Source organism: Lemur catta, chromosome 1 (genome assembly GCF_020740605.2).
Source record: "Lemur catta isolate mLemCat1 chromosome 1, mLemCat1.pri, whole genome shotgun sequence".
NCBI lineage: Eukaryota > Metazoa > Chordata > Mammalia > Primates > Lemuridae > Lemur > Lemur catta.
In genome coordinates, this window is record NC_059128.1 from 75,687,873 (window position 1) to 75,700,983 (window position 13,111).

Genomic DNA, 13,111 nt, shown 5'->3' on the forward strand with positions numbered 1-13,111 from the left:
GCAGTCTCAGAGAAGCATGGAAGAGCAGCCAAATTGTCTCCGTGCCCCTGAGAAGGGCTCAGGAATTAGTTAAGGAAGCTGACTGATCTGGAAGGAGTGTGGTGGTCATGCTAAGAGGACACACTGCACAGGAAACAGCGAGCCCAGGGATCACAGATGCTCTAGTGAATGACAGCAATAAGAGACAGGTAGAGGCCACAAAGGAAGGGGACAGTAGCAAATCAGAGACCTTCTCTCAAACTTAACATGCTCAACAAAGGTGCCAGCCAGGAGGGAGAGGGGGATGGAGAAAATCATGGACTGACAGTTTTAAAATGAGGAAAAAACAAAACAAAAAAACAAAAACCCAAGAAAACATGTATATGGGACTGAATTTTCCTGGAAATGCTAGGATTTCATTTTCTGTCATCAGGTGAATTAAGTTCAGTGATAGAAAAAATAAAGTAGTATTTCCTGCACAGGGCTTCCTGGCTGTGGTGGGGGCATACAGGCAAAGATTAGAGTTTCTTCTGACTGGCAAGGCTGGAAGGTACTCTACGGCCTTGTTGTTCCAGGTGTGGTTTGAGGACTAGCAGCTCAGCCTTCACCTGGGATTTGGTCAGAAATTCAGTCTTGGCCAGGCACAGTGGCTCACGCCTGTAATCCCAGCACTCTGGGAGGCTGAGGCAGGAAGACCTCCTTGAGGTCAGGAGTTTGAGACCAGCCTGAGCAAGAGTAAGACCCCCGTCTCTACTAAAAAATAGAAAGAAATTAGGTGGACAACTGAAAATAGAAAAAACTAGCCGGGCATGGTGGTGCACACCTGTAGTCCCAGCTACTTGGGAGGCTGAGACAGGGGGATCTCCTGAGCCCAGGAGTTTGAGGTTGCTGTGAGCTCGGCGGATGCCATGGCACTCTAAACAAATTGAGACCCTTTCTCCAAAAAACAGAAAAGAAAAAAGAAATAAAAGAAATTTAGTCTCAGGTCACACCCTAGACCTTAGGAAACAAACCTGCATGTTAAGATCCTAAGGTGATTCATGTGCATATTAAAGTTTGAAAAGCATTGCCTTAAGGGATGATTCAGAAGGTTTCAAATTATTTATTTTTAAATGAAAAAATCTTTACATAGCAGGTAAAGACATAGCTGCTCTATTCTGATGTTGGTCAGTTTGGTGCAAGGCCTTGGTCAAGTTTAGCAGCAGAGTGATAATGCTTCTCGAGATCAACAAAATGAAGAAAGGCTGATGCTTGTGACTGTGGGTGAGCAATAGCTGCCCAGGAGCCGGCCCACCCTGATCAACAGTGTGCAGGGTGAGCACGGCTAGGGAAGCCACAGCCAGCACACTCGGGAACAGCACGAGCCCTGCTCACAGGTGACACAAGAGCCTATCGGTGTTTGGCCCAGAGAAACACTGGCTGCTGGTCCAGGCAGAGCTCTTTTCCCAGTTGATCACTGAGCTGTTTTCCAAGCCTGGATGTCTTTTGAATCCCTAGGAACGTATTTCACTGTTTCTTTCATGATTCTTACAAGTACAGCTACCTTGGAGGACACTGTCAGTATTACGATTACCGCTATGTCACTGTGCTCAATGGTGGAACAGGCCAGGGTGCCCACGCCTAGGTCCTGAGTCATAAAGAGCCCACACCCAAAGGCCTGGGCCGCTGCATGCCAGGCACTTGGTCAAGCCTCCTCTCTGATGGCTGGAGGCAAATTCTTAAGCCTAATTAATTGTCACTGGGGAAACACCCACAGCCACCCCCTCGTCCCACTAACCCCTGTCCTCTCTGATCACAGGAACAACGCTAGGGCTCTGCCTTCCCTTTATCCTGCCACATCCACCAAGGGCCCGACTTTGCCTCCAAGGAGAAGCAGCTGCAAAGACCACAGACACCCTAATTTACATAAAATTATCTCACTCCATTTTATTTAAGATTTTTTTATCCAGTTAGTAAAAGAAAGATGTGTCTCTCTTTATACATATGTACAAGTTCAGTTATAAAAATAGACAGCACATTCAAAGAGAAAAAAGGCTTGGCATTTTTCTGATTCCCTCTAAATAGCATCTGTACACAGGAGTCTGGGTTTGGGCAAGGGAATCTTAATGATTTAAATTAAATGATTCCCCTACAACCTCTACTCCCCCCAAAAAAAAGTTTTAAAAATCAATCTATCTAAACTCAATTCCGCGATTTTCAGGTGTGCAAATTAGAGGCTGGCCCGCCCGGAAGCACCTGCTCCATCAGGGACATCAGGCCGGCCGGCAGAAACACCTCCATGCAAACACTGCCCCTCTGCCTGTGCTGGAGGGCGCACACTCAGGCCCATGGGGCTGGGGCTGGGGCTGGGAGGGCCGGTGTCCAGCTTGCCCTCTCTCTCCACCCTCTCTCCCTCACTCCTGCTGTCCCTTCCTTTCTCAGTGCAATACAGACAGTGCATACAGCCAAGCAGGGGGCTGAAGGGCAGGGGCAGGGAAACTGTGCATTCAGGATGGACAAAGGGGAGTCTACAAGAGGGGCAGGGAGGATGTCCTGCTGATTGAGGTGGCTCCTGGTCTCTTTACTGGCTTCTGGGAGTCCCTTGGGTGGGAGCTGCTGCTACTGTTGCTGGTAGGACCTGAAGGTTCTCTGGTGTGAACCATGCAGGGCAGTGGAGGCAATGCTGGGAACACAACCGCTGCCTGTGGGTATGCTTCCTCTAGCCTGTCACCCTTATCAGCCACTACCTTCTCTCGCACTCACTGTTCTCTTCAACAATAACACGCTGGCAAATAGTGTCTGGAGACCTGGAGAGCTGCCCAAAGGCTGTGGACACCAGGTACACGATCTCCTCCCTTCCTAACCTTACAGGAAATCATCACAACCTTAAGAGAAGTCTCCACCATGGAAGGCTCTTCACAGCATCTGTGGAGCCTTTGCAAGGGACGTGGTCAGAGCCAAAGAGTGGAATGAGGATGGAGACAGTGTGCCTGAGCATCTAAAGGGGGCTACTATGTCAGGCCCTTCCCTGGTAAGAGGTTTAAGACTTGGCTATACAGTTCATCTGAGATGCTGTGGGGCTGATCCCTGTCCCGGGCCTTGCTCCCATAGGTACCTCAGACACTCCTTTTGAGACACAGGTGATAAAAGTGCTCACACCAACCACCTGCCCATTCTTCCCTTGCCACACTGGACATCTCTGCCCTCTGACTCAGGATGTTAAGATGCTGCACTGGGCAAGCCATCCAAAGATGATTTGCAGGCCAGGACTCTAGACCTTGGTTTGGTTGAAGGAAGTTGGAGGGTCCAGATGGTTACCGTCCTCCAGACAGATTGGTGCCTTTGCCCTGTTTCCGGACTAGGGAGTCTGAGGCTAGGCTGCTGGTCATGTGGAGGTTTTTGGGGGTCCCAGGAACATTATTTCCTTTGCTCAAAGGGGAACTCAAAGGAGAAGAGGCGCTTGAAGGTCCAAAGTCAGCAAGGCCAGCAGGCCGAACAAGGGATGTCTGCAGAGGACTGCTGGCGGAGATTCCTGTGGGAATGGAGAAAGAGACAAGAGTGTAAGCACCAGTCCTGCAAGAGCTTTCTTGGAGCCTGTGATCTTGGTAACCAGAGTCCAGGCCGGAGGACAGGTGGTGGAGAATCGCTCCCTGCTACTCCTTGCCAACCTCTTCCTATCAACTGTCTTTTCAGTAAGGGGGATGGGGTTTTAAGAGCAAATGACATCTGCCTAGCCCTCTCCATATTACTTCATCCACAGACAGTAAAATGTTCATCTTGGCATTCCAGACAGTGCACACACAATTTGGGACACCAAGGCCGCAGGATGAGAGCTGTAACTTAACAGACACCAATGCATTTTCCTTTCCTTTTTTCTCAGGACATCACTTGTGGTTAGCGGTTTAATTTCATAGAAGATGTTTTCTACTCCCCCAGAAGTCTGGCCAGGGGGCATAAGGCTGCCCACTATCTACCCTGTGTCTATACTCACGCAGTTCTACTTACGCAGGCTGTGGCCACCCCTGCTCTCCAAGCTATACCATTGCAAGAACGCAGTTCAAATCCCTCATCTTTAGTGATGACTCCCTGGGCAACAGTGAACTTTCCTTTTTTCTAGTATGAGCCAGGCAAATCTACTTACGTTGCCTAATATGATTCTTCAACTGCTTCTTGTGTAAAAGAATTCTAAGTGTTTGGTGGGTAGACATGCCTCTCTCCTCATCCACAGTAGAACTGCAGGTAACCTCTAAACCCCTCGCTTCCCTCGTTGCCAAGCACAGCTGATTTTCCTCATGCTGCTGTACCCTCTTTGTCTCCTTCCCCCTCCGGCCCCCTTTTCAGTCATGTTCCTAGGAGAAACCCTGATGAGTGTCATGCTCTGCCCCATCTATGGGTGAGACCCTGCAACAGCAGCCTTGACTACTGGCATGACTGTTCTCCAAGGATGTGATGAGTTGGCAAAGGGTTAAGAAACACTGGGCTAGGCTATTATAATTCATATTTCCTGGATGAACCAATAATGAAAGGTGAGATTCCTGTAGTAGGAGAGAGGGGAGGTAAAGTAACACTTACTGAGCACTTACTACAGGCCAAGCACATTCTATTTGAGAATGCCTTTACTTGCTATAGTGATTGATACTAAGCTCACATTTTGAATGGGGAGACAGGTCTATAAATGGGCTCTCCCTTTCTCACTATGCTCCGATGTCCATATTCCATGGCTACCATCATTGTTCATATATCACAGTCACAAGAGCCACTTCTCAGTTTGGCCCTTGCTGTACACACCTGCTAAGGTCCTGCCTATCAGGTCTCGCCATGTCTTTCCAGCCTTGACACCCACTGCTTCTCTTCACTGCAACCTGGCTGACCTGCTTGGTGACCCCAATGCCTGTCACCAGTTGAAATCCTTCCTCATCCTTTTCCTTTTTGAATTGCAGCTTGGCAACCTTATCAGCAGATCCATGGTTCCTCCTCCTGACCTACAACCGCAGTGAAGCCTCTGCTCTCTTTCCCCGCATCTGTATACTGCCTTGCATGGCTGCTGAACATACTGCACACATGGCTTCCCCTTCTCATTGCTATAGTACACACAGGAGCAGGGTCCATGTGTTATATTCCTATGCATACAGCAGGTGCTTAATGCCTAAGGTGATGGATCATCCCATAGCTGAATGAATGTTAATTATGCTAGTGTGGATTACTGAAATATGCCTCTTAGAAAAAACCTACTAAGAAAAATAAAATCAATTTCCAAAAGGAGGAAAAACTCTGAATGTCTAAAGTAGTATAGCCCACAATTTAGCACTCTTTTCACAGCTACTTCCAATTCAAAGGTGGCACTGTACCAAGTCATGAGGTCAAGGGGAGAATCAAGACTGCTCAATGCAAAGTGGAACCTCAATCTGGGCTCTGGGAAGGAGGTGCTGGCCTGAGAGTTTCCCACATGTTCTACCTGGCAGAATGAGCCTAAAGCCACATGGGGCCTCCGCACCTTTAGACACGTTGTACCCGTACGCAGCATAGGCAGCTGCAGAGGCCGCCGCAGCCCCTGCTTTGGCTCCTGCCATTGCGGCGGCACTGCCCGCCGTGGACTTCCGGCTTCGGCCCTTCCCTGCTCCTTTGGCTGTGCTTCCTGAACCTTTGGGGCGGCCTCGGCTTCGGGCTGAGTGACCACGTCCTGCAGCTGGCATTTCCTGAATGGAAATTCCTGTGGGAACAAATTGGCCAAGAGGAAAAAAATGCATCTCTTTAAAACGTTAACATAATCTTTCCCTGACAGGGAAAGCTGGCTCTCAGGGTGTTTGTTTAAGGACCCCTGAGGAGGTCTATGTCTCCATTCAATGGCTAGGCCATTGAGTCACACAGAGTTGCTAGGAATTCTGAACAGCTAAAACATCCTTACTCCTCACACCACTTTTCATTGTAAAGAGTGGTCCTGTTACTCCCGAACTTCTTCTTTAAACTAGTCCATTACTAATTGAACCTCAGGGACTTGCTATCTGGGATTTACCTGCCCACTCTCATGTGCTCCTGTCTTGAAGAGTCAACTATCATTCCCAACTTTTAAATTTAGAACTCCCCAAGAAAGAGCAGCAACACTGGTCCCCACAACAAACTGAGGAAAGGCCCAGAAAAGATAACATTAATTCAAAACTAGACAGGGATGACTGGAAAACAAACAAGTTTTGAATCTTTATAAAGTTCTTATTTTGTTTTCTCTAAACCTTCTCTTTCTTCCTTTCACTTGACAGGGCTACTGAAAGAATAAGCTTACAAAAATCTTTTTGCTCCATTCCACTCTTCTCTAAAGAAAGAAGAAAATGCCATAATTCTGGAAGGAATCAGGACTTTACCCCATCACCACTCCAATGCTGGGCAGTGGACCAGGCCCAAGCTGGAAGACATAGCAGCAGCACTTACCATTTACGGTGTCTGAGACAGAGCCTGTTATGGACGCAGGAGAGTTGGTGGCTCGAGACTGAGGGGCCGAGGAAGCTGGGTCATCCACGATGACCAGCATGTCATTGCTACTCTCATCAGGGGGAATGGACCCAGTGTGCAGTTCACTGCTGATGGAGATCTAGAAAAGGAAGGGTTGAGATCTCTACTACTCCCAGTACCCACTGCCCGTGGCCTTGCACCTATATAAGAACATGCATCACAGTGGAGGCTAGATCCACCTTCTCTGGCTCCCAAGAAGCCAACCTGTCCACATTTGCTTTTCTCCATATGGATCCCATATGCAACCCTCTTCTATTAAGGCAGGAGGACTCTAGGAGAAGCAAAGGCTGCCCAGCAAAGCGTCCCTAGTATAAGGTCAGGACACAGTCCCCACCGCCTCACCTCACTGAAAGGGCTGGGCATGGCTGAGTCCACACTAATGAAGGAGTCATCCCCATCAGCAGAGAGGTTGGAGTTATCAGCGGAGGGAACAAATGGGATCACCAGGTTCACACCTTCTTTTCTCCTTTTCCCATCCAATTCATCTTCCTTTTTCTTCTGGGGAACACAGATTGGGAAAATTGGAAAAACTATGAGGATGCACTCTGAAGAGTAAGTGGGATTAAGGAAGAAAACGATGACAGAACTTTTATACTTTATTTTATAAACACCTCAATTAGCATATTTTTAAGGAAGAAAAACTTGATAAGGAAGAATAAATGGCTTAAGGAGAGTTCATGTGTATTTTGTGAGACCCCATTTCTACAAAAAATAGAAAAATTAGCCGGGCATGGTGGCATGGACCTGTAGTCCCAGCTACTCAGGAGGCTGAGGCAGAAGGATTGCTTGAGCCCAGGAGTTTGAGGTTGCAGTGAGCTATGATGACACCACTGCACTCTAGCCCAGGTGACAGAACAAGACCCTGTCTCAAAAAAAAAAAAAAAAACCAAGCCTGATCCTCGTAGGGTGAGGGGTGTAGCCAGCCTCTGGTACATCCAAGCTGCAGCACTTATGGGGGCTGAATGAATGTAGTTTCACAAAAGATTGCAGTGCTGTCAATATATTTTCTGCATATCTGTTTTTTTAAAAGACTTTATCTTTTTAGAGCAGTTTTAGGTTCATAGAAAAATGAGAGCATGCATATCTACTTTTTCTCTGCACGTTTTAAATATGCATGAGGAGACTGAAGAGCTTTATATCCAAGAAATAGTGGAGTTCCTTTGTCACTATTTCCTCAAACTACACACAAACTCTTATGGGTTGAGTGACTGAGATACACTAAGCAGTTGTAAATCAAGTTCAGTAAGGCTCTGTCACAGTTTAAGGACCTGAAATCATAAAATGAGCTTGGATACATCTGAGAATCTCATTCACCCAAGGTACCACTACATTTTTGTCTACATCTATAATATGGTTAATATGCCATGTCTTTGTGCAGTTTTTAGTAACATTGGGCATTTATTAGTCTATGCTTACAGCAGAGATAGTATCTGCTGCAAACTATTAAATCCGACAGTGCTCTATGTGAGAAAATAATCTTTTCTTCTTTGATATTATTTCTGAATATTAAAGCTATTTTACTTTAAACAGTAGTAAGTAATAGGTTAGACATTTGAGGATGGAATCATAAAAGAGCCTGGGGAAATGGGTAGAGATGGCAGCACAGGCTAGAAAGATTTTTTTTTTTTGAGACAGCGTCTTGCTCTGTTGCCCCAGCTAGAGTACAGTGGCATCATCATAGCTCACTGCAACCTCAAACTCCTGGGCTCAAGCGATCCTCCCACCTCAGCCTCAGTAGCTGGGACTATAAGTGTGCACCACCATGTCTAGATAATTTTTTAATTTTTTGTATAGAAGGGGTCTCACTCTTGCTCAGGCTGGTCTCAAACTCCTGGCTTCAAGCAGTCCTCCCACCTTGACCTCCCAGAGTGCTGGGATTAGAGGCATAAGCCACCACACCAGACCGGATTTTGATCCTTCATTCATAGGATTTTTCTACTTTGTAAATGATGTGAGTACCAGGGGCATCCTTTAGACTACAAACAGTTCTGCTTAGAGGAGGTCTAAGTGAGGATGTAGATTTTGCAGCAGGAAGAGCTGGTACATCTACTGGAAGATGATGATATAATACAGACAGGCACTTAGGCTGCTGACCATCAAGCATGCAAAGAGCCATGAGGTCCAATACAAGCATGGGCAGGGGTAAGAAGCTGACCTCCACTTAAAAGCAGAACCAGGCCGGGCGCAGTGGCTCACGCCTGTAATCCTAGCACTCTGGGAGGCCAAGGCAGGCGGATTGTTTGAGCTCAGGAGTTCGAGACCAGCCTAAGCAAGAGTGAGACCCCGTCTTTACTAAAAATAGAAAGAAATGATTTGGAGAGCTAAAAATCTATATAGAAAAAAATTAGCTGGGCATGGTGGCGCCTGCCTGTAGCCCCAGCTACTCGGGAGGCTAAGGCAGAAGGATTGCTTGAGCCCAGGAGTTTGAGGTTGCTGTGAGCTAGGCTGACGCCACGGCACTCACTCTAGCCTGGGCAACAGAGTGAGACTCTGTCTCAAAAAAAAAAAAAAAAAGCAGAACCAGTCTGAACATGTAGCAGATAACAGGTTTCAGGTAAACCAAACAGGCCAGGGAAATGGGGCACGAACAAGGATGGGATTTGAGGGACTAGAGCTATGGAGATACTTGAAGCTCAGGTGGCTATCTTGTTTAGGAGTCCAACCAGGGCTGGTGAAGATGGGAAGGGTAGTATAACCCAAAGGTAAACTAAACCCACTAGAAAAATTTAGCACTCTCAAGAAGATAGTAAAATGGTACGAAACCATAGCCTGCAGGCATAATATGTCTGGAACCTAATCAGAGCTAATGGGCTGACCCCTGAAACAAGAATAAGTCCTGACAGTCTCACTTCCAATTTACATGTCAATAAAGATCGGGGATAAGAATTACTGATGCAATACTTGAGTAGAAACAGCAAGATAGGAAGAAATGTAGAGAAATGACATCCCACTTTGTAGCTAGCCTGGTAGGCTCAAGCAGGAAAACTCAGAAAGCAGACAAAAAACAGCTCAAATCGTTGGCATGAATTGGATAAAAAGAGATGAACAGACTGGCCAGGGATTTATTTTTCCAGTGGTAGGAGACACTGAATGATACACTAGCAGAATTACGGTAGAAGGATTAGATCTCATGACCTCTTAGGCCCCTCCTAATATTTTACGGAATCTAATAATGTATGTAAATAATATCCACCTTACTCATACTTTAGCCTTGTGCTTTGTAACAGCCCTGAAAAATGGTTTCCATAATTAAACTGTGACCACTGAAACGGGGTATGTGTAGGGAGTACAAATCTACCAAGGCTGCATTTCTCCTGAAGTCAACCCAGAACTGCAACTATCACACACAGCTGGAGCTGGATACCAACCAATAACCAAGATAACAAGCCATGTACACCAAAGCCTTTTCTGTAAGCACCCCACGCCCCACCAGCCCCTATCTGCCACTCCAGGCTGAATATACCTTCTCTGCATACTTCTCCCTCTTACGCTTGCGCTCTTTCACTCGGTTGCTTTCCTCCTGCTGCCGTTTCTCTTCCTGTCGCAGTCTCACTACCAAGAAAATAAAAAAAAAAGATCTGATGAAGTACTTGTGGCAATCATGATCCTCGTTCTCTGAAATTAAGGTGGCCATGTCCTCTGATGTTTATGTTCTAAGATATGATTTCCGTCTATTTAAGGCAGATAACCGGTAGTTTTCTAACTTAGAGAAAGAACAGAGTTCTCGAATTCCTAATAGGTTTTAGGCTTAAATTGAGATTTCATTTAATTATTATGGGCCTTTTCTTGCCTTGTCTTTCCCCTTTTTTATTTTCAGCCTTTTACTATCTCTGCTTTGCACAGAGTTCTGAAAGGCTTTTAGAAGGTGCTGGCAAATGTGAACTTGTTTTCTGGATATGATGCTGTGGGAGTCCTCAGAGGCTCACAGGATAAATCTGAACTCAATGTTCTCAAAAGCCAGAGACACACAGGAGAAGGGTTTGTATGGCTACAGCAGTGTGCTGCTCTAACTTCGCCACATAAATATTTCTGCTGAGGGGTCAGGTATATAGCAGTCCTTGAGCAAGCTGAAAGTTACGTGAAGTCATATTTACTTTTTAAAACACAAATTTCACCTGGTCTACAACATGTTCTTGTTTGGGTTTTCATATGAAATATTAATATAAAAATGTTTCCCCAAATACAGCCTTGGCTTGCCTACCCTTGGCACATAGCCAAGTACCCCTTCCATTCTAGCTATGTGGGGCTAGAGAAAAGAGCACATGAAGCAGTTTAGAGTACATACGTTTCTTCTCCAACTCTTCATCGTCTAGAAGAAGACTAACCACCTCTTTGGGCTTCAAGGTATCTGGTTTGAAGTTCCCACCTGAAATCACCATCCGCTGAATCTATACAAAGACAGATCAAAACATCACCTCCAGGCATCCATTCCCTTATGGCAAATATCCAGAAGGAAGTAAACATCTTTCTCAACTCGCTCCTCAGGTGAGGCCTCTGTTTTTGCTATTTCTTTCCTGTTCATCTGACTGGCTCATCCAGATTATTAGTCCAAAAGAAAGGACAATGAGAACTTCATTGCTTGGGACTGCTAATAGACAGCTAGAAAGTCCAATAATACTGAATTAGGATGAAGAAAAACAAAAACAATCATTTCTTCAGAAACTAGCAAATTTGGCATACAACTCAGAGGCAGATAAGCTGAGAGTTCAAAAATGTCAATCCTTCTTCTGAATGTGAAAGGCCATTACTGGTGTCAGTCTCATATGAACAATAGGCAAATCTGGGCTGTGGATACCCTCTGGTGGAAAGGGAATGAGGCACGGCCAGGACAGTCGAGACTGCTGTTGCATAGGACCTGATTTTATTTTCTATTCAGAAGAAATTGTAGTGTCTTCATGACCAACGAAAGGCAAGAGAGTCTCAGTGTAGTCATTGTGACTGGACTTTCTATTCTCTCCACTGGTACAGTAATTCCTCTCCCTTGTAGCTTACCTCACTCTTCTCCTTGGCTCTCTGCAGAATACGTTCTTCAATGGTGCCTTTACAGATGAGCCGGTACACAGTAACCTGCTTTGTCTGCCCCAAACGGTGGGCCCTGTCCATGGCCTGCTGGTCCACAGTGGGATTCCAGTCGCTATCATAGAAAATCACCTGTATAGGCAGGATGAGAATACAGCAAAGACTGAAGCACTCTTAGGGTAGACAAGAAATTCAGACTGCAGCTAAGCCACTGTCTGTCTTCACCTCTCTGGTGTTACCAGGGTCAGATTTCTTTTTAACATTACGATGAGAAGATACATCTACTCATAAAACTAACCATTCCTTTACATCGCTTGAGCAAAAGAGACATGCTCCCGGCTTTTTTCAGTTTTCGTTAAAAAGTGAGAGTATGGCTGGGCACAGTGGCTCAGCCTGTAATACAGGCACTTTGGGAGGCCAAGGAGAAAAGCTAGCTTAAGGCCAGGAGTTTAAGGCCAGCCTGGGCAACATAGTGAGACTCCATCTCTACAAAAGGCAAAAAAATAAAATTAGCTAGGCATGGTGGCCCACCCTTGTAGTCTTAGCTACCTGGGAGGCTGAGGCAGGATTGCTTGAGCCCAGGAGCTCAAGGTCACAGTGAGCTATGATGGTGCCACTGTACTCCAGCCTGGGCAACAGAGGGAGACCCTGTCTTTAAAAAAAATAGGAAAAAAAAAAAAAAAAGAGGCCGAGCACGGTGGCTCACACCTGTAATCCTAGCACTCTGGGAGGCTGAGGTGGGAGGATAGCTTGAGCTCAGGAGTTCGAAACCAGCCTGAGCAAGAGTGAGATCCCGTCTGTACTAAAAATAGAAAAAATGAGCTGGGCATGGTGACACATGCCTGCAATCCCAGCTACTCGGGAGGCTGAGGCAGTAGGATTGCTTGAGCCCAGGAGTTTGAGGTTGCTGTGAGCTAGGCTGACACCACGGCACTCGCCCAGGCAACAGAGTGAGACTCTGTCTCAAAAAAAAAAGGTGTGGGGGGGGAGCAGTAATATTAGTAGTTAACATTTAGTGCATAGTACATCAATAATAGTAGTTAACATTTAGTGCAGTCATTGTTCTCAGTGGATAAACTAATTTAAATCCCACAATCACTATGATTTGGGTACAATTAAGAACCTCCCATTTTACAGATGAGGAGAATGAGGCACAGAAGAATTAGAGAATTTACCAAAGATCACAGGGCCTACAGTGGTGGGCCTGGGATGTGAGGGATGGGAGAAAGCTTTCTCCTTAAGACTGAAGCTATCTTGGAAAGAGACAAACATGGCCTTCCTGGCATTCTCAGGCTCCCATCAATGAGGTCATTACCTGTCCCACAAATTCTAAGGATGGAATGCTGAATAGGTTCCCTGAAAGCTACTTCTAGTTTGCTGAACAAACAACAACAACAAAACAGTACTACCGGCCAGGCGCGGTGGCTCATGCCTGTAATCCTAGCACTTTGGGAGGCCGAGGCGGGAGGATCGCTCAAGGTCAGGAGTTCAAAACCAGCCTGAGCAAGAGCGAGACCCCGTCTCTACTAAAAATAGAAAGAAATTATCTGGACAACTAAAAATATATAGATAGCTGGGCATGGTGGCACATGCCTGTAGTCCCAGCTACTTGGGAGCCTGAGGCAGGAGG

At 46.1% G+C, this 13,111-nt stretch overlaps 1 protein-coding gene across 1 annotated transcript in view; it reads right to left on the bottom strand.

Annotated features, from left to right (window-relative positions):
• Nucleotides 1-1,879: 1,879 nt before the first annotated feature.
• The window catches only part of INO80 (INO80 complex ATPase subunit), a 115,680-nt gene continuing 104,448 nt past the window's right edge, over nt 1,880-13,111 (bottom strand). Inside the window, exons 30-36 of the mRNA XM_045536394.1 lie at nt 11,455-11,613; nt 10,748-10,850; nt 9,926-10,014; nt 6,805-6,960; nt 6,382-6,541; nt 5,453-5,668; nt 1,880-3,490 (exon numbers count right to left, since the gene is read on the bottom strand). Of these exons, the coding sequence (XP_045392350.1) occupies nt 3,273-3,490; nt 5,453-5,668; nt 6,382-6,541; nt 6,805-6,960; nt 9,926-10,014; nt 10,748-10,850; nt 11,455-11,613 (1,101 nt within the window). The 3' untranslated portion in view covers nt 1,880-3,272. The remainder of the gene's footprint in view (nt 3,491-5,452; nt 5,669-6,381; nt 6,542-6,804; nt 6,961-9,925; nt 10,015-10,747; nt 10,851-11,454; nt 11,614-13,111) is intronic.